Source organism: Biomphalaria glabrata, chromosome 1, assembly GCF_947242115.1.
Source record: "Biomphalaria glabrata chromosome 1, xgBioGlab47.1, whole genome shotgun sequence".
Taxonomy (NCBI): Eukaryota; Metazoa; Mollusca; class Gastropoda; family Planorbidae; genus Biomphalaria; species Biomphalaria glabrata.
In genome coordinates, this window is record NC_074711.1 from 22,170,751 (window position 1) to 22,192,038 (window position 21,288).

The window sequence follows — 21,288 nt, forward strand, 5'->3', positions numbered from 1 at the left end:
ACACAATTATAGAAAAGGTTTCTCTGGTGCACTAAATGTCCTTCAATCATTCCTCTTAACAAAATTAGCTCCATGTCAAAAACTTAGTTAATATTCTTGTTATTGTTTTCAAAGTAAGTCATTGTTTTAACACAAAACACATAAAAACACAACATCAAGAAAATCATAAATATAAATATAATGATATCATAACGAAAAATACTTAAATGCAAGAATCTTGCTAAAAAAAATATATGCACAGTCGAGATGTTTCATTAAAAAAATAAAACAGTTCACATTTAAAGCTAAATTATTGTGCACTAAGCATTGTTGTAGAAGCTAACAATGACATAAATATTTGAATTGTTTATTTCAGAATGCTTGGTGGGCTGCATTAGGCTGGACAATATTTTTCCTACTGTTATCAACTTGCACATCAGTAGTTACATCTAAACATTTCTTTAAAATGAGATACAACAGTGAAATCTCATCAAAGTAGGTTATGGAAATTAGGATAAATCCTTTATGTATACAAAGAGTATAGATTCATGTCTATTTTAGTTTCATGATAATTTTACAGCCTTTCTTCTTTCATTAAGACACATTTTAAACAATTGCAAACTATGCTTTTTGTCTTTTTTCAGGCCACCTGTTGAGTAAGTAAAAGTACTTTTTTTAAAATAAAATTTAGTTTAACATACAGTAGTCTGTGATACACCTTACACATTTTCTTTAATATATATTTACTAACATTTTATAATATCTTGTAGTTATACATTTAAATTGATCAAAAATAATGTATTGTGTAAAACTAAAAACATATTGCCAGAAAAGCTTTTAACCCTAGAATAATTAAAAAGGATTAAAAAATTGAAAAGAAGAAAATTTAAAAAAAATAATAACTTGTAGAATAAAAAATTGTTTCTATTTTACAGCACTATTGTCTCCCCTGAAAAGCAAAAATCGCATCCTTTCAAGTAAGTAGCTAGTTGGTTTTTTTTAGTATATTTTTATATTCATTTTTACATTTTATGTTTACAAAATAGTGTCAAATAGAGAGAGAGAGAGATTGATGTACATAATTATTTCTGATTCTTTTACTTAAAGGGAAGAACTTAGCCGTTCAGAAGAAATTTTCCCCCACTATTCAGATTATGATTTTTCAAATGCTGTTGAGAGAAAAAAGCTATTACTAAATGTTTCCTTTCAAATATCTCCTGTGAGGAGTGAAGTTAATAGTTGGAGCTCTGTGGATTCTACGGGAAAAGGAGGTTATGCTAGGAATTTGCCAAGTTTGCCATTACCACAACTAAATACCAACAATATTATACAGGCACACTTGTTACACTTATTGACAAAATAAACAACTTTCCTATTGCAAAAAAATTTCTTTTAAACATTTTTTGTTTTCTTCAATTAGATTTAATTTTAAGATGGTTCTTTTTCTTTCTGGCATCAGGGATTTAAAAAGTAATTCACTGTTATTGTTAGGTTCATGTTTTTAAACATTTATTTTGAAGTGTTAATACAAGTTTTTATTTCAAGTTTAGTAAGAGACATTCATTGCTACACATTTTAATCAATCTTTTCAACAAATTTAAATTGTGTACAAAGTTTTCAGTTGATTTCATGGCTAGCTATTGCAGTACATTCTATATTCAAAAGTATGTTTGGCAAGAAAAAACTTTTTTTTTTATATGCATTGGAATAAGATTGGTGTGATATTACTATGGTTCATTCATTCATAACCTCAAACCTTTGTGTTACTTCTGACTAAATCAATAAGTTATTTATAATAATATGCCTGGAAACTGCAATTTCTAAATAGCGAATAATTGATTTGAATGAATACTTGGTTATAGCCGTAGGCCACGAAAGAGATGACATTTACATCATCTGCCCTACAGACCACAAGGTCTGAAAGGGGAACGTTAATTTTTTTTTACTTTAATTGGTTATAAAAACAGGTGTATAAATTATAAATAAAAGGTATAATAGTCTACTACTATATTTTGATAAAGAAACCACCTCATGTTAGTATCCTTTTCATTCAAGTTGGTAAGTGTTGTTTTTGGGTTGTTGAGTACTGATACCATTATTTATACACATATTATCTTTGTATCATTCTGAGTGATTTCATAAGAATTGTTTAGTGTTGTATAAGTTATTTTATTTTATATATATAGACACTTCTTTTGGAATAAATGATTTTTTTTTTCTTTAAGCAATCAAGTATTTCACTCAGATAATGCAGACAAGTGGTGAATCATTCAAGTCTAGTGGAAAGAATTTGAATACATTTAAGTTCCATCTTACAGCTTAATGTTACTGAAGTTTATGTTATTATTTTGTTTGTGTGTGCTTTTATTTGTGCTAATAATAGAAACATTCTATATTTCTTTTATTTATTTATCTACCTTTACATAATATATTGTAAGTAGAATGTGAAAATATGTACCTGTATCTAGAATAGTTATATAATCTAGTTATAAATAGTTATAAGTTAATGGTTTTAAAATTTTCCCTACAAGCTTTAACTTTGTATTTAATGTAGAGTTACCTTTTCAATATTTTGTATGGAACTGTTTTTGAATGAGTTAATTTGAAAAGACAAATATGCAGGTTAATAACAATGCCTATGCCAAATTATTAAAACACTAATCTAAAATTTGTTTTTCTTTGAGTCAAAGACTGCTGTGTGATAACATTTTGGGAATAATATTTTATTTACACAAACTATAATGGTTGAACATATTAAGCTAAAAAAAATATTATTTTTTTAATTAATACTACAAATGTATTTCTATCCTAAATGAAAAACATACTGCCAATATCTCAATGAAAGTCATATATGTGGTGTGCTCTTAGGGTGGATGATAAAATATGCTATTTTTAACCTACATTAAAAAAACTTAAAAGTAATTAACTTTAAATATTTATTATATACATACTTTTTTTTTATAAATAATTTTCAAAATCTCTCAAGCTCTAAATAGTACAGTATAGTATTAAACAAGGGAACAATTCTTTATTTAACCTAAGAACTTTGGAGCCTTGAAATATAACTGTAGTAGTAGTTACATAAAATATCCATGTAAATGCTTCTTGCTAAGAGTTTGTAGATGTTTAATTTGAAATATTTTTTAAAAATATTAGTTAAAATATATTTGTTTATATATTAGCTAGAAACTATTTGTTTATATTTAAGGCACTACCTGAAAATCGAAATATATCATTCAAAGCTCATAAATCAGAAAATATTCACTATGGCAGGAAAACCATTAATTGTCAAAATGTATTTAGCTAGCTTTTGTAAGTGTACATTTAATATTTTAAGCTTTCAGAAATTATTATATGTGGCAATTTAAAGATATACAAATAATAACCAATAATCCTTTCTGTTTCTCATGATACAATTAAATCAATCTATTACAATATTTTCAAATACTTTTTGGTTAGAATTAATTGAATTTTTTTTTACTTGGTCCATAACAATAAATGTGTGAAACTCTATAACTGTTGTAAGTTGTTTATGTTTTATCATTTTTATGTAAAACTTGTGATATCTACAGACGTTGAAATGTTATTATTTCTTTGTTAAATAGATAGTATAACCGAATTGGTGAAATGAATCATACTTTAATACCATATACTTGAAAAGTTTTTTTTTGTTGGTGTTATATTTTAATATATCTTAAACTGCTTCTACTGGACTGTGATATTTGCTTGAATTTTATATCATTTACTACCATTGTACATCCTATTACAGTTTTTCTATTAGAATCTAAGTGTCAGTAGAAGTAAATGATCATTAATAACCTAAATCATAGTAAAATTACTGGTTGTGCAGTATGTGTGCTAGACTGTCATTTGGTCATCTCCATGATCCCGGGTTCATACCCTGCCCACTCCCATCCCCCATCGTCAACTCTAAAGGATCATATAAAACATTTTACAAATAATAATAAGTCTGTTTATAAATAACACAAAAGAAGAAAAAAAACTAGAGTGAATGTTTCTGTTTCTGACAAGTAAATGGCTAAATACAACACATGCACACAAACAACAACAACAACAGAACATCCAGTATGTACTGTGCAGTAGTAGATTTCAATATTAACTCGCCTAGTTGTTTTTAGTTGTTTAGAGGGCTGCCTAGTTGTGTGGTATGGGCTCAGGACTGACGTTCAATGATCTTGATGGTCCCTGGTTTGAACCCTGCCTTCTGCCATTCCCACTGCCCTGCTAGAAATTTGGGCTAGGATGTAACAATCTTAAATCCAAAGAAACCTCTGAAACATTTAAAACAAAACATGGTTAAATTTCCTATTATTTAGTCTGCATGAATTATAGATTGAAAAATTGGTGAAGAGATAAAGTTACAATTTATTACAGTATTTTATTGAAATTTTTTAAAACTGCTTATTTTATTACTATTAAGAAAATTTAGAATATATTTTATTTACTTATCATTTAAAAAAATCAGCATTCAACGTATGCATTTTAAACATACATCTGTAGTGTGGAAAGCTTGCCATTTAGATTAGAGTCTTCTCGTGGTCTTCAATTCTTCTTGCTTGCTCATTAAAAGAAACATTCCAAAATTTTAATATTTGAAAAATGCATCTTGTTTATTTGTAAATTATTTCAATTATTAAATTATATTTGATAAAATATTGACATATTAATGGATACTTGGAAAAATGGAACTTTATTGTGTTATAAATGTTTCTCTTACTTTCATGAATGTCATCAAAGAAAAATCATGTATATAAAACTGCTGATACATGTAAATATTTGTAATATTCTGTTTTATGGAAAGTTGAAGTATCTCACTGGTGACTTATAATAAAATACATTTATTTGGCTGATTAATTTTTTTTCCATGAGAAATGTGCGTACACATATTGTTCCAAAAAGCTTTTTCAAAGATAAGTTATGATTGAAAAATTGGAAATAAAATGTGTCTATCATACATTAGATGCTGTGTTTTATACTTATTATAATAATATTGGCAATGTCTTCCATTCCAGATTAAGGATGAGTGCAGTGCTTGACATAACTACGCAAACCCAGTTTCAACCTGCATATTTTACAGCATCTTGAACTTACAAAACTGTTGCCCTGTGGTCTATTTTAAGTTTTCTTTTTGTCTTCTGTGTCTGTCTTCTATAAGGGCTTTTCTTTGGGTCCCAAATGTGTGTTCCATGGTCTTGTAAGAGATCTCCAAAACAGTCTCTTTCAGAGGCCATCTGCTGCCAGCTACTTTTCTCTATTCCAGTGAGTGTAAAATGGCACCTTTTCAGTATTTGAAAACGATTAGTATTAAGAGTGTATTTCACTCAAGCTAAACAAAATTGTGATGGACTTAATATTTGTATTTGGTTTATTCTGTTACTCTAAACATGCTTCAGTGGAAGTGCTTGCACCCCAAATCACAAACCAAACGATTTTTTGGCCATTAATGTTAGTTGCCAGGAATGAAATATCTTTGCTTTACACCTCCCAAAGAACAGTCAGATGGAGACACACACAGCCATTTTGCACAATTTACACACTTTCTAACCTTATTAAAAAATGTTCTGTAAAATAAAATAAAATATATTTTTTTTTACTGAAAAAATGACAGCTTGCTTATGATAGTATAGTAGAAACCAAACAATTTAAGCTGCTATAAATAATGGTTTTATTTAAGTTAGTGTAACAAGCCACTTTTACAGTACTGACTTTCATCTCCTATATATGTTTTATATATGAAGTCAACATTTATAATTTATTTGCACACAAAAAATCTTGCAAGGATAGAATCTTTTATGTATATATATGATACAGAAGCAACATAGCATCCTAAATTATTTAAAAAAAAAACTCTTTACAAAGAATTTTCTACATATTTTATTTAGAACAAAAGAATCTTACATTTTAATAATACAATCAGGGAGCATACAATGTTATTTTAAAATGTAGCATGAATATTATTGATCATAAAATCATAAGAAACATCAGTTTGTGAGTTAATATCATTCATTAACAAGTCAATATACAGGTAAGTGGTCATCTAAATGTAAGAATTGCACACAAGTCAACAAGCACTCAACAAATAAACCAAACAGTTTCCAATTGAAGAACAAAAATGAAAAGCAACTGACTGTGTAAAGACTAAATAAAGGTATCACTTACCCATAAGAAATAAATCAATACATATGTTGGTAGTAAATGGCATAGTAGTAGTCAAACTTTTAAAACAGTTGTAAAATCAGAGGATAATGAAAATGCAATTGTAACTTTTGACATATTACACTTCTACTTTTAAAAAATAAGAAATATGCAATAAACATTCCTTTTTTACAATTCAGAATGTTTATATTATTATTTCTCATGATTAATGATGATTGAATGTTTGACTTTTGTGTGCGTGTGTGAGCAGTATTTAGTTATATGCAGCATTTTTATCCATTCTCCATTACATATGTCTTACATCTATTTCTTTTGCCCTTTCTTTTTGGAATAATAACACCTGTGTAGACGAACACAAGAGGTAAAAAAACAAAAGGTAGTAAAAATGATAACCTTAAATTGAGTTTGAAAGTTTCAAAAGGTTAAAGCATATAATATGTAAAACATTAAATTATAAATATAACAGAACAAAGCGTATTTGGTTAAATCTCAAAGTATGAATCAAATGGCATTTTTAAACATCCCATTTTCACACATATTTAAAATGGCATTAATATCAAGGTAATTTAAAAAGTTTTTTTTTGCAACATTGTTAGACAATTTCTTTAATTTCTTTTCAACACTTTCAGAATAAATCAAAATGGAAGGTTCATAAAATAAGGTCACTTAGATGTAAACATATATACATACATAAATTTGGCTATGTTGTGTTGTAGATATTAAAATAATTCTGAAACAAAAAACCTTTTGATGAAAACAAAAGCAAGCAAGAAATGGACAAAAAATGTTGACTGGTAAATTTTAAATATTTCACTCATCTAAGCATCTTTAATGTTTAGTTCTACAAACAAACCACCAACAGCCTAAACTTTTGTTACATTCTTGACCTACTATTTGCTGATATGAAGCATAGGGCTGACTTTTGCTGTACTGATCCACTTCATTTAGATACCTGAATGTAACAAAAGTACTCTAATTAGTTCATAAAAAAAAAGTGTTGGCAAATATTTTATCAAGAAAGAAACATTGAATAAGTTTAATATTTGAACAAAACCTTTATTGAAAAGGGAAGAAAAAAAGTTTTTTATTTAAAAGGTGACAAATATTTAGAATAATTTATTACAATCGATAGACACAGTCTAGCTAAAATTTATTACCATATTGGAGGCCATTGACTCTCAGCTATCAGTCGTTGCTTTTCTACAGGAAGTTCTAAAAACAATTTCAAGTGCTTGTGTTTCACATCCATATAATTAATACTCAAGATATACTGACAGAACTTGGACAATTGTTGGGCATTGTAAAGCTAAATGGAAATGTAATATTTATTGACATTAATATTTAGGTTCATTCTTAAATCATTTATAAAGATAGTATATACAAAGTTAACAAGTATCCAGTCCAAGCCAGTACATGGAAAGCTCCCATTACTTTTCCCAAACAAATGTCATGTCAGTAGCATATTTATAATAGTTCTCAAAAGCAGTATATATATTTAAAATTTTTAACTATTTCATATCAATTTAGTGACTATTATCTTTCCAATATCATTGTTGAGTTCATTTACTTTTTTTTCTGGCACTAAAAATTGAAAGTTAAGTGGCCTTTTTAGACCTTTCAATCTATAGGCAGAGGATATAAAGGTCATCTGTTTCTACGGCTAATGGTTAATGAGGGTCTCATGTGGCCAGCACAAGGACAATCTGCCTTTCCAACCAATGGAATGGACTCAGGATGTTTTAAAAAGCCCCTAAATTCAATATCCCAGTCTTCACCAAGATTTGACTCCTCAGTTCAGAAGCCACTCAGCCACAACGCCTCGCATTCTTCCTGGCATTAATTATGTCATATATTGATATTGATTCCCTTTATAGTTTAGTTGAATTTTTAAAACAAAAACGAAGACAAACAGCAGCAAGGACTAATACTAAATACCTCAGATGGTTCTAGAAGTGTTATAGCATCTTGTAACATTTCATCTTTGTCATAGGTAAGAAGTTCCTGCACCACAGATGCTTCAACCATATTGACAAGTTGTGGTAGACATAATCTATTGGCCACTTCAATCAGCATGATACAGTCAACATCAGCAAGGCTAGGAGACTCCCCCGTATACAAATATTCTTTTAAAGCTCTAAATGTTTCTACAGTAATTCCAGGAAATGGTATCTGGTATAGAATAATGGCAAACATTAGAACTAAAAATATTTTTAAAAAGGAAAACTCAGGCTTAAATAAATTTTTTTCTTCCATGAAGATCAGAAATTATTTTTAGTAAGATACATGCTCAAAAAAAAAAAATTGCAGTTGTAAAAATGAGGACTGAATTTTAAAATGATTTGACTTATTAAAAATCTCTAAACAATAAAAATACATTTTTAAAAATAAGAAAAACAAATGTGCTTTATTTGTATTTTTTAAAATTTTCTTAGACTGTATAGTTTATGAGGCAATAGACTCCTTAAGAATGAATACTTTACAAATATTTTTTTCAGACACCAAAGTAGTAAAACATTAAACAAGCTGGCTTATAATAGTAGTCCTAGACTGGATTTCTTTCAATGTATACATTCAACCATAGCTCTTAGCTTATAAAAAAAAACATAAAAAACATTAAAATTTCACATTCTAATTAACACTATTGGTGTAGTGTTTAAAAAAAAAAACTTATACTAAAGAAGATCAGATTGTATAAATATTGATATTCTTACAATGTCAGAAGCAGATTCAATAAAATCATTAGTGAACATGGCAGACATCATTTCACATCTAGCCATCAACAGTGGTTTGTGAGCCGAAACAATACCATTATCTACTTGAAAGGAAATGTCTGCAAAGCAAAGATATGATATTTGAAATTAATTCCAGTATTAGATATTTATGTTCACAGATAAAGATGATACAATAGAGGGAAAAAAAGATAATGGCTAATTTATATATATATATATGTTATGAAAATGATATGCTGTATTTGTTGTTGTTCTTATGTTTACATGTGCTTGTAACTTGTCCATAAGAATGTGTTCACGAAATGTGTGTTGTGTAATCATTCAGTGTATTAAAGCCATACTAATTCTCTCAAAAGGTTGAGTCGCTTTAATCAGCTCTCCGGTCAGCTGTCGAAAAAAATGGGCTTCAGCTCTGCACAAGTTTGACATTGTTCTATCACAGTTCTGACGTCATCACAGGAAAATGGAAGATTTTTAGCCCTTACGTAGTGCAACAGTCAATTAACGCCCAGATGGCAAAGACTAGTGTGCAGCAATTTAAGGTCATTGCGAGTGATGGCAGATAGATAGTTTCTGGTAAATGTATCAGCTACAGTGTTCTGCTTGCCAGGGCGGTAGATGCCGTCATAGTGGAAACACGTTAGTTCTAGTTTCCACCTCTGGATTTTTTCATTTTTAATTTTTCCCTTGTTTGACCTGCTATACATGAAAGAGACAGATCGCTGATCCGTAACAAGTGTGAACGCTTTACCAACTAAGAAATGTTTCCATTTTCTCAATGACTCAACAATGGCATATGCTTCTTTCTCAACTGAAGAATGTTTTCTTTCACTTTTTGTTAATGAGAGAAGAAAGCAACAGGCCGGCCATCTTGGTTAAGGGTAGCCACAATGGCTATATCAGAAGCATCCGTCTCAATGGTTAAAGGGCGACTGGGATCAATACGGCGGCTTTTTCAAGCTCATTTTTCAAACAGACATGATTTTCGACTCTGTTATCATTATGTTCATAACAATATATCTTATATATTATCAAAAAAAAGACATTCCCAACACAATCAAATATTTTATACAAACAAATAAAATCTATTCTAAACTCTACCTTCAAGAAAGTTAGAATGCAGTGCAAGTTTTCTCAAATTAACAATTCGGTCTTCATGAAATTGTTTTTCCAAGGTCAAATTAAGATAACTCTGACCAGACAAAACATTTTCAATGACAGTCACTACATCTGTTAGCTGAAAAGGTGTGAAAAGTTGTTAAGAACAAAGATTTTATTGCTGCTTATTATTTTTGCTTAATGAAATATATAATGTTCATAAATCAGTAAATGAGATGCTACAGAAAGATCCTAAGTATCATTTACAAAGACCGCATCACAAAAGAAGAGATTAGAAACAGGATTAATAAAGCAATTGGACCCCACAATAACCTGCTAACAAGAGATGGGAACCGAACCCAAACCAAACCTCACTTACGATTGATCTGAAACGAGCCTTAAAACGTATAGATACGAACCCAACCAAATTAACTGTCCTAACCTTATTGAACTGAATCAAGATTTTGCAATATTCTTGTAGGAAAAATACTTAGTTTTCAGTGAAATGATTTGACAGTTATTTTTAATTCTTGGAAAATTCTGCTGCTGTTTTGAGACGTGACCTTGAAATCTTGTGTGTGCATCTCTCTTGCATCATTAAGGGTTGTCTTCTTTTGATATCAATGTGAAGGGTAACATACCATTTAATATTAGTGCATTACTGAAATGAGAGATTTGAAGAAACAAAACGTTGACTCTGAATGTAGAAACTACCAGGAAAAATGAACCTTCTCCAAGATATATCCCTACCCCTGTGGAAAAAGCTATTTAAAAAATAAGTTGCTTGGAATCTGAATTTGAAGTTGAGGCATCAAGCCATCATGATGGAAAGCAGATGTGTTAGCCACTTATAAAATAAAAAGAATATTTTATTGTCTAAAAAAGTCTACAGTTTTAAATCTTTAGCAAATGGCCTAATCTCCTCTTATCTTAGTAGGGGAGTATGGGGTGAAAAGTCACAAGGGTAAATTGTCACAAACACTATATCGGTATAATTTGATGCGCTATCAAAAATGTGAAACTACATTTGAGATGTTTACGGAAACATACAAATAGTTATAAAATGAAGCTGATACCTTTTCTCATTTTAAAGTTATCAGGAATCATTATTTTGTAAAATGTTTTACATTGTTTTGGATGTTCCTTTAGAGTTGAAGATAGTTTACTTCCTAGTTCAAACCTCCCAAAGGATGACGGGGGATGATAGCGGGCAGGGTTTGAACCCTCGACCATCGATAAATCCGAACGACAGTTCAGCGGGCAAACCGCTCGACCAGGCAGTTTTTGACTGTTCTGAAAGTGGATTTTTTTTTTTGCATAATTTTGTTGTAAAACACTTATACTGTGAAATGATTGTCCAACATTACATTGTTTCATGTCTCTGTGTATTAATTACACATTGAAATTAATTTTTTTCTTAAAGCTCGACCCAATAAAATGTTATTTAAATAAATGTTCTGAAAATTGTTGTGGGGCAAGTTGTCACACAGGTTGGGGTAATTTGTCACAGTTGTGACAATTTGCCCCAATGAAGATTAAGCATTTTGAAACAAATTTTAATATTAATATTTATTTATTATTAATTATTTGTTTTTTTAATTCTTTTTTATGGATGCTACCTAAACAGTGTTCAGCAACTTTCTCTGTAAAAATGTTGTTTACAAAGGTTATGCCAGCATCAACATACAGACAATATCTGTCCTCTGAGCACAACAATTAGTTTTGGCAAAAAATTCTCTAGCCCTACTATTTAGATACGTTGGAGGTGCATTGCAGGGAGAAGTGAACAGATATTTTTTAAAAATTATATAGAAAAAAATAAACATTATTTTAAAGAAAAACCTACAGCTTTCCATGTTAGGTCCAAAACATTTAAGAATTTCCACATATATATATTTCTTTCATGACGACAAGTCAAGAAAATTACTACAAGAACAAAGTATTGGCTAAATATGTTATTTCTTTTAGACAAAGCAAGATATGGCAATTTTTTAAATGTGTGACATTTTACCCCATGCCCTGTGTCAACTTAGCCCGGTGTGGGGCAAGATGTCACAACCATAACCCAACCACGTTTCTGTTGTATAACTCTGATAAATAAAGAGATAAAGTTAATTTTATTTGCTCTAGTTGTTGTCGGAATGTTTAAGTTACAACATGCTAAGTTTGGTGAGAATCAATGAATTCTAAATATGTTTAAAACATCAAAATTTGAAAATTGTGACAACTAGCCCCACCTTCCTACATTCTCTATATAAAATAAAATTAATTGATTATGACTTATAGATTAGCTTATTGGTTAATTTTTTGACTGAGTCATGTGTTGCCATTACCAATGAATAAATGTGCAAAGTTTCAGCTTGATCAAAGAATGGGAAGTGGGAGACTCAGACAGAGAATTTTGTAAAAATCAAGTTATGATTCTGTAAGAAAATAAATAAATATGTCCAGGGCTTTTTTTGTGACGGTATGCACAGGTATGGCGTACCAGCACCTTTTTCAATGTGGGGAAAAATTATTACTTTTCTTGTATTTTAACGTTTATGATTAATTTATTAGTAGTTAAAAGTTAGGCAATTCATCACTGAGTACCGCACCTAATCACTAAGTATCAGCACCTATTTTTTTTTTCAAAAAAAAGCACTGTATATACCAGACTCTTTGAGGGGATTTCAACACATCTCATAAATACTACACTATATAATATCTAAATAACCTTTTTTTTTCATAAAAGAATATACAGTTAAGAAGAAAATCTTATTTATGCTTCATACCTTAAGAAGTTCTGCTGTCTTTCTAGCTTCCAATAAATTCCTCTCATGACACTCCAGTCTGCCAGCATACAAGTAATGAAGAATGACTGAGAATGATTCAGCTGAGATCTCTTCACACAGTGTTACATATGTTTGAAAGACATTGTGAGGGGACTCAAACAGATCTGTCTCTAAATATATTTCAATGGATTGGACTGATGGATGATTAAAGGCTAATTTCAGAGGAAATCTTTCTGAGTTATTTAACAACATTTCATCTAAAAAACTGTCATTAAAAGTTTTCTCCGGAGGTGTAAACCTTTCAGGGTATTTACAGCATAGCAAATCACTTTTCCTTCTGTTGACTTTGAATTTCATAAGTGGTTCCAGAGAAAACAGCTGTCTAAAAAAATCTGATACCACTGATAAACAAATGCGATGAGCTTGAAATTTCTGCCCCTGAACCAGAAAACAAATGTCACACTCGGATTTGCTTTTTAGAAGAGATGAAATGTCAGACTTAAGAAAGTTTTTGGCTATTTTGATGTCCGGAAATGAAGGCACTGGCATTTTCATAGGTGCCTGAATGAGTGGACGTTTCACCTTTTTTAATTGTGTCTTCCAAAAGGCAGTTTTATGTCTCTCCACAAGAGCTGCCCTTGCAGCATTAATAAAGACATCACAAACACCATAATGGTTCAGCACACTTGTTTCATAATAGGGAGCACCAATGTCCTGGGCCACAGCCTTAGCAACACTGGGTATGATAATATCCTTAGGAGATGCATGCCTGATAAGATACAATAAACAGACTTATGATGATGATATTGAAGTCATTATAATAGAGATACATTTTGAAGGAGAAAAAAATAAGCATAACGGTAATTGAACACCTAAAACTGTTTTAGAACAAACAATATAATAATACTTATTTGAAGATAAATGTAGGATGAATACTAAGTATCACAATTGACTGCACACTCAATCAGAAGTGTTTGATAATATCATGTTATATGTTTTGTTTGTTTAATTTTTTGCATATGTTCCTTCAGATTTGAAGATTATTACATTATAATCCAAACCTCCTGCAGTGCAGTGGAGAATGGCAGTGAGCAGGATTCAAACCTGGGACCCCAAAACAACAGCCCAGAGCCACATGACCAGGTGGCCATCCATATGTTTCACATCATTGTTTAAGTAATTAGTGTGTAACTTTAATAAACTTGTTTGTGGCTATTGTATTGGGAGACTATAATAATATACTATCAATAATATACCTAAAACACATCAATGTCATACTAAGCAACCATCACAGCCATCATACCTAAAAAAGAAGCCTTTCTCCATCTCTATAAGGCTGGCATCTAAACACAAGTATCTTAAGTCTGCTTGAGTACCACAGAGTACCACTGGTGTATTTTCGGTGTGGCGACATATTTCTGGGTACCAGATACGCTGAATATTTCGAAGGGACATAGGCTGGAGCACACTAAAGCATAGAATGATAACGTCAGCCCTGAAAAGTAAATATGAAGCTTAGTTTCACAATTTCTATTATATAATATTTTTACATCTGTTTAAATTTTAAAGGCAAACTTTAAAATTTCAATTCAACTTCAAATCTTTTTTTCTCAATTTCTATATACAATTTATTTTTACTTTAATAGATATAGTGATTGCATGATAAACCTTTCTTGTGATATAAATCATTTGACCAAACAGATAAAAATATTACTCTCTATAGGCAAAGGATCTGTCTTGTTCATGATATCCAAATGTGTCCCATATTCTCAAAGACACCTGACAGCCATCAATATTACATAAGGAACGCTCTAAAATCTAGAGAATAAAAGACATCAGTTACTAAATTTTGTCATTTTAAAAATATATGACAGATTTTAAGTGAAAAACAAACTTATACAAAAACAAACCTCTTTGTCATGTTGATAATGGTCTATAGCCCATACAGTTGCTTGATGAGGCTTGACCAATTTCTCTAAGCTGTATTTAGCATTACAAGCAAAGGCACATGTCAGATAAGTTTTCCCAACTCCAGAATCTCCAACCACTACACATTTGATAACTTCCTCTAACCCAGTTACAGAGTCGTTTATCATGATTGGATTCAATAGTCATGAAGTTGGTTTGAAGCTAAAAAAAAAAATCTGTTGAAAACAAAAGATGGAATTGTGAAGAACAGATTGGTAAAGAAGCTAGTGAAGCAAAAAGTGAAATTGATCCAAGGATATAGTCTAGTATTAGCTAATATCACTATCAATGCCACTCTCTTTGGTCCACATTATAAAAGTGAAAGCCCAGTCACATGTTCCAGTAACAGGCAAGGTTGCTAATGCTCATTCTCAATATTGTTGTAACTGTACTGACACACCTACTGAAACAAATGGCTCAGGCAAATGACACAGGTCAACGGCTGTCACTAGACAAAGAACAGTACTACTAGTACAAGCAAATATGACCAGTGTTATGGTCATGTGATCAAAAGCCTTCGTAGACCAGAGACAGAGTGTGTAAAGCAGTTCAGCTCAGGACAGCAAAGAGACTGGAACTTTGAGTCTAGCATGAAATTAGTCAGTGTATTGCCTAGTTTATTTATCAATAATAAACATTTACTCATTACGCACATGAGGACTAAAAACTACTAGCCACCGTTGAAGATCATTCTAGACCTATTCATCTACTCAACTTTAACTTCACTTAGACTCAATAGTCTGAATGAAATAGACCAAATTATCTAGATCTTTCTGGATAATATATATATATATATATATATATATATATATATATTAACTATTTAGTCTATTATAGATCTAGTATTATAAATAATATGATCTATATAGATCTACTATATATATTATATATACATACATGTTACCATGTATATAGATCTAGATCTATATAATATTAGTATAGAGTCTATATATATATTTATAGCTTTTATAAAGCGCTACTTTCATGCTTATAGCATGCTCAGAGCGCTTTTGGTCCAATCTCATTTGTGGACCAGTGGGGGGGAGGGGGTATCTAGGAGTAGGTTTTCCGTGCTGCCTTTAGGCGCTCAGTAAACACAACTCTGCCCGAGTCGGGTGTCGAACCTCGAGCCCCCTTCTAGGTAGCCAAGCCAAGTTCAAGCGCACTTAGCCTCTCGACCATGCTTCCCACTATATATTATATATGTATATTATATTAATATATATAAATATATACATATTTAGTTTTAGATGATAGCCATCTAGATCTAGATATATATTAGTATATTGACTATATTGTCTATAAATATAATAATTAATTCAAGTCAGTCAAGTGAAGTGTGATTGATAAAAATGTGAATCACAATGCCAAAATAAAATTTAACTAGATCTAGATCTACTTTGACTTAGCATAGCAATGAATAGGATAGCCATAAATATAATAATATAAAGGTATAACACCAAAAAAGACAAAATTTAAAATATTTAATAACATTCAACAGTTACACTTAACTTACACTAACTTAGTCTTAGATAATATATAATAATATATATTATGGGGAATTATACTATAACTAGATCTATTACATCTAAGTCTAAGATAAGTGTTACTTAGAATTAGAATTTTAGGGTAAAAGAATTTTAGTATTACTATTATTAGTATTATTAAGTATTATTTATTATTATTATAATTAAATATATTTATTATAATAATAGTAATAGGTTAGGACTTGACTTGACTGACTTAGATTTTAGATCTCATCTACTCATCTAATAAATCTAGAATTCTAGATTAGATCTAGAATTTAGTAGAATCTAGAATCCTAGTAGATTCTAGTCTAGATCTAGTCTAGTTAGTCATTCTAATTTCTAGTAACAGATACTTTGAGTTTGAGATACTGAAAATAGTGAGATACTCAAACTCAAACTGAGATACAGATAGATCTAATTCTAGTAGGTATCATAATCATAGTAAGTTAGTAACACTACAAAAAATTCTACATTGATTATTAATTATTGATGATTGACTACAAAAGTAACAATGAATAGATCTAGAGTCTAGATCTAGATCACTAGACTAGAACAGTAGACGTAGAACTAAATACAGATCTATCTATACAATTACAATGCATGCATGGCCTTGTAAGTTATAGATCTAGGCCATTCTAGGGTCTAAGCCAATTTTCGTTTGTTAGTAAACAAAGTAGCTCTAGTCTAGTGATAAAAATAGCTTTCGCTTGCAACACGGAAAATAATACTTTCACCTTTAATTTTCCAATTTATATGATTTTTTTATAACAGAATTCGAACTCTGTTAGAGTCTGTTGTAACGTAAACACGTAAACTCGATCTAAATTAGATCTAGATAGACTGACTTTAAGACAGAAGTAAAATCTTGAACATTTTTATAAACAAAAAAAAAAAAAACTTCAATAAAATAATAATAAATTAAATTATCCAAAAAAAAAATAAATGTATGTTCTATTCCATCTTAAAAAGAAAAAAAAAAATTAGGCAGGCGATATATGGCCACTGTCTTGAAATCAGCACTCAAGCAACAAAGAAAATTTAAATAGGACAAGAATGTTCACTACTAGATTCATCATTACACGTTAGCGCCAATGACATTGAAAAAATGTCGCTATATTTAGAAGCGGTTCCATGCCACTGGTTTTCATAAAACATCTAACCTATTTATTTCTATTTAAATCTACAAAAAAAAAAAAAAAAAAAAAAAGGAGCGAGACGGAGAGGACATGTCATCTCCACTTTCCTACATTTTCTTTTTATCTCTAGATCATTCCAAGAGAATTTGCGAGCGTACTTAATGCAACCGATGGTCTCGAGTTCGAAAAGTGTCAGAACGAATTTTATTACGTCCCTTAGTCTATGGATACATGACATGAAAATTACATACATGAAAGTTAGATTATATAAGGCGGGTTAGATTTTATCGTTGTGCTGGCTGTACAGAAATCTTATTTCAATCGTCTGTTCACCGAAAGCTTTTCATCTTCTGTCGTGGACATAGGGCGCTAGGCCGTAATTCTTAAATAAAGTTAGAAAAGTAGGCCCTTAGACTATTATATCGTCCTAAACACCGAATTCCCATTTTTAGCGGCTCCCGTAAGGGGAAAAGCCGCTAGTAGGTTTGTGCAAAATGTCTGTCACTCAGATCTCGAAAACTAGAAAAGAAATGAAAAATATTATTTCACCATGCGATGCAGCTTGAAAAGTTTAGGTGCAACGGCTACTTTTGGTTTTCTAAAAGCAAGCCGTTTAATTTATAACATTAATTATGCAAGCGATTTTTTCATAAAATTACACCAATTCTAAAACAGTACATAAATGTAAGGGAGATAATTGTACAATATGTTAACAAAAAAAGACACTACTTTGTGTATTTTCAGTATCACTAAGTCAAATATATATATATTAATGTACAAGGAATGTTTGTTGCAAATATTTATATTAGTAAAAGGTGTTTTTTAAAAATGGACTTTTTATGTAACTAGTACGAGGTGAAGTGTCTTGATTCCAACGCCGGAACATGCAAGATTCCAACCGGATGGAACGTTGCTTGACCACTCCAATTAATCACTTTCGCCGTGACTTGCGTGCGAAATATCTACACGCAGGTCCTTGCCGAGCTGGCGTGTACTGTCACTGGTGACGGTTGAAGGTGCCGGTTGACCGCTCGTCTAGCGCTGGACTGTGGCGATTTGCGTAGGCTAAAAAAACACACAGTTACGACCATCTATGTCACCACCAGGTTTATAACACTGTCCCCTCCTTAGATCTGTCCGTCCCGGACAGCATCAATCTCATGACCTGGGATGTGAAGTTTTATCGCTGCCGGTGGGGGTGACAGTGAGCTTGCTTCTAGAGCTAGACGAAGCCATTCACGTCACATTCAGCAAATGTCACTTTCGTCTTCTCCAGCTGACCTTCACCTGGTTGCACTGACGTCGTGGTCGCATTGCCTTGCACTTTGGTTTCATCAAACGTCGCCTTCTCCTCCAGTCGACCTTCATCTTGTTGCAGTGACGTCATGGTTCTATCGCCATGCACTTTGGACTCAGCAAACGTCGATTTCTTCTGTCATTCACTACTGAAGGCAGCCACTTAACACATGGGGAGGGATAGGATGTCAGGACCTGGGTCACCAAGATCGTTGGTCTAACAGGTTTCTTCATAGGGATTTGAGCAGAAAGACTTGGGGGATGGGTTTCAGGTTCACAGGATGGAAAATTGTGGCACATGTCATCATCTTTAGCCTTCAATCGACTTCCTGGACCACCATCGTGGCTTCTCTCTCTAGTCTCAGCAGCGGACCAATCGTCTGTTGAGTGCAGGCCCCGTCGATGATTTTCAGCTTGCAGGAGTCCACCAACTGCTGCATCAGGTTTCGTCGCAATTTTCTGAACCCCATCAGGACTTCTCTCTCTGGTCTGTGCAGCTGGACAAACGTCTGCTGGGTGCAGAACTTGACGTTGGGTTTCTTGGAGTTTGCGTTCTCCTTGCGAAGCTTGACGGGTAAAGTTCTTGCCTAACATCTGGGTGCAGCCATCAAAATTTGAGTTCCTCTCATCAGCACTGGTAGATTGACAGATGTCTTTAATGTCCTCTGCTACAAGCTTAGGGTAAGACACAACGTTGTCTTGCTCTATCTGGCTGTTGGAGGCTCTATGGCTCGTCTGAAACTGCTGTACGAACTTGATTTGAAAGAACTGAGGCGAGAACTCCGTGATCAAGGGCTGAAGGCAATCGGAAACAAAGAAACCTTGCAATCACGCCTCCGAGAAGACCTAACTGAAGAAGGTAAAGATCCGGACACCTACCTGTTCGAGTTAGAACCCGATGTAGTAGAGCTATTGATCACCTTTCAAGAATAGATGTTGGCTGGCTTTCAGAATGTGATCAATGGTGACTTACAAAAAGAGACAGATGAAGAAGAAAGAGAAAAAGCCTACATTTTAACAGAAGCTTGTGCTGCAGACGCACATGATATGAGTGCCTTCATCAGCCATCAGTTTAGGTAGATCTACATCCTCATTCTAGTTCCATTTAAGTGAAAATGCCAATAGCTCTGTTGTTAACTGTGCTGAGACATCGAAGTAGGCCTACAAGCACGATATCTATTCTTTTCTTCTTTTTTTTTTTTTCAATTACAAATCAATGCTGAAAAATTATCTAAAATCTCTCGTCTGACATAGGCCTATTGTTCATATCCGGTAGATGTCATGCCGTAATGTGTAATATATCTCTTTAGCAATAATAGGCTATTAGTTTGTAACCAGTTTGTTATTAAGTTAACAGCAATGCCTGGTCGTGAGGTTAGAGTGCTGGACTGATTATCTCGACGGTCCCGGGTTATTACACTGCTTGTTGCCATCCCCCGTCGTCCAGCGGGAGGTTTGGACAAGGAAGTTAGTTATCTTTAACTTTGAAAGAACATCCGAAACATTTAAAACTGAAAAAAAAAATATTTTTTTTTTACAACGGCAAATAAATCTTTTAAACATTATTACTTTTGACAATCAAAATAAAATCACGTCTTGAATATTCATTGCTAATAGGCAGATCCGACAGGGATCCGACGGGGGCCGCCTCTGAGTTTGTATGATAACACAAACTCTCTTTGTAATCTTGTCTTTTTCGAATTATTGTTAAGACGTGAATCGCATAAAGGCTCTATTTCGTGTTTTACTTTGTTTAGTAAAAAAAAAAAAAAAGCCTTAATATTAAAGATTCTTATTGAGCTTTGCTACATATTAAAAGATTTACAGACTTGCTGGTTTAAGAGGATTAATTTCATATATCGCGTCTGATAAATACATATTAACCATTCTAACGTAAAGTGCACTAGAGCCGCCTAGTCTAACGCATGATGGACAGATCTAGACTAAGGTATGCAGTGGGAAATTGTAAAAGTATTTTCAACAATGTTATGTTCATTTGTTTATTTATATCATGTATGAACTTTAATACTACTGGATGAAATATAATAATTCCAATAATATATAGGCTACGTGGGTGAAATGGAACTTTTGAACATAATTAGTAACGCTAGTGAAATTCCTGTAACATATATCAAATATATGGGGGGGTGGGTGTCATTAAAAAGCAGTTATAAGCAGCTCGGTACTGCCTGTAGCCCACTGATTTTTTTCTCTCTTGTTTACTGTGTGAAAATGATGAATGCGCATGTTGTTGTTTTCGTTGGGTTGTACAGATTTAACCTTGTACTACTTTAGACGTTATCCAACGAGTTCGTGTGTCATTTTTCTCGCGCCCGCGTAGCGTGAACGTTATTAACATCTCACCAACGGTTCTCAGAATGTGTGTTTCTGCGCCGAGGAGAGTGCTGCGCGACGTCTCCACAGGATGTCACATCTAAAATATCTAGTCCCCTTTTTTTGTTGTTGTTCATATTTCAGGCAAATAGCAGGGGATGACGGTGGGCAATTGATCATGGTTCGAACTTGGGACAATCGTGAAGACAGCGCATACCACAGGACCACGTGCAGCCTTTTAAAGTTAAATTGCTCTTTAAAAAAACAA

At 32.1% G+C, this 21,288-nt stretch overlaps 2 protein-coding genes across 4 annotated transcripts in view; one reads left to right on the forward strand and one right to left on the reverse strand.

Annotated features, from left to right (window-relative positions):
* Positions 1-4,959, forward strand: part of LOC106080077 (prominin-1-like) — a 59,285-nt gene extending 54,326 nt beyond the window's left edge. Inside the window, exons 25-28 of the mRNA XM_056028514.1 lie at positions 356-474; positions 624-635; positions 915-956; positions 2,205-4,959. Coding sequence (XP_055884489.1) covers positions 356-474; positions 624-635; positions 915-956; positions 2,205-2,244 — 213 coding nt within the window. The 3' untranslated portion in view covers positions 2,245-4,959. The remainder of the gene's footprint in view (positions 1-355; positions 475-623; positions 636-914; positions 957-2,204) is intronic.
* A 689-nt stretch (positions 4,960-5,648) lies between these two features.
* On the reverse strand, positions 5,649-17,153 carry LOC106073963 (rho-related BTB domain-containing protein 1-like). Of its 3 annotated transcripts, none has more exons than XM_056028527.1 (10): positions 16,989-17,153; positions 14,668-14,887; positions 14,472-14,575; positions 14,061-14,252; positions 12,758-13,526; positions 9,987-10,122; positions 8,868-8,986; positions 8,092-8,325; positions 7,314-7,462; positions 5,649-7,108 (listed from the first exon to the last, which is right to left on the reverse strand). In XM_056028527.1, the coding sequence occupies exons 2-10, from the start codon at positions 14,851-14,853 to the stop codon at positions 6,985-6,987; spliced, it is 2,013 nt and encodes a 670-aa protein (XP_055884502.1). In that variant the 5' UTR covers positions 14,854-14,887; positions 16,989-17,153; the 3' UTR covers positions 5,649-6,984. The 3 variants fall into 3 exon arrangements, with proteins under 3 accessions (XP_055884502.1, XP_055884506.1, XP_013090112.2); XM_056028531.1 differs by lacking the exon at positions 16,989-17,153 and adding an exon at positions 16,850-16,917; XM_013234658.2 differs by lacking the exon at positions 16,989-17,153 and having other exon boundaries at positions 14,668-14,901.
* Positions 17,154-21,288: the final 4,135 nt, after the last annotated feature.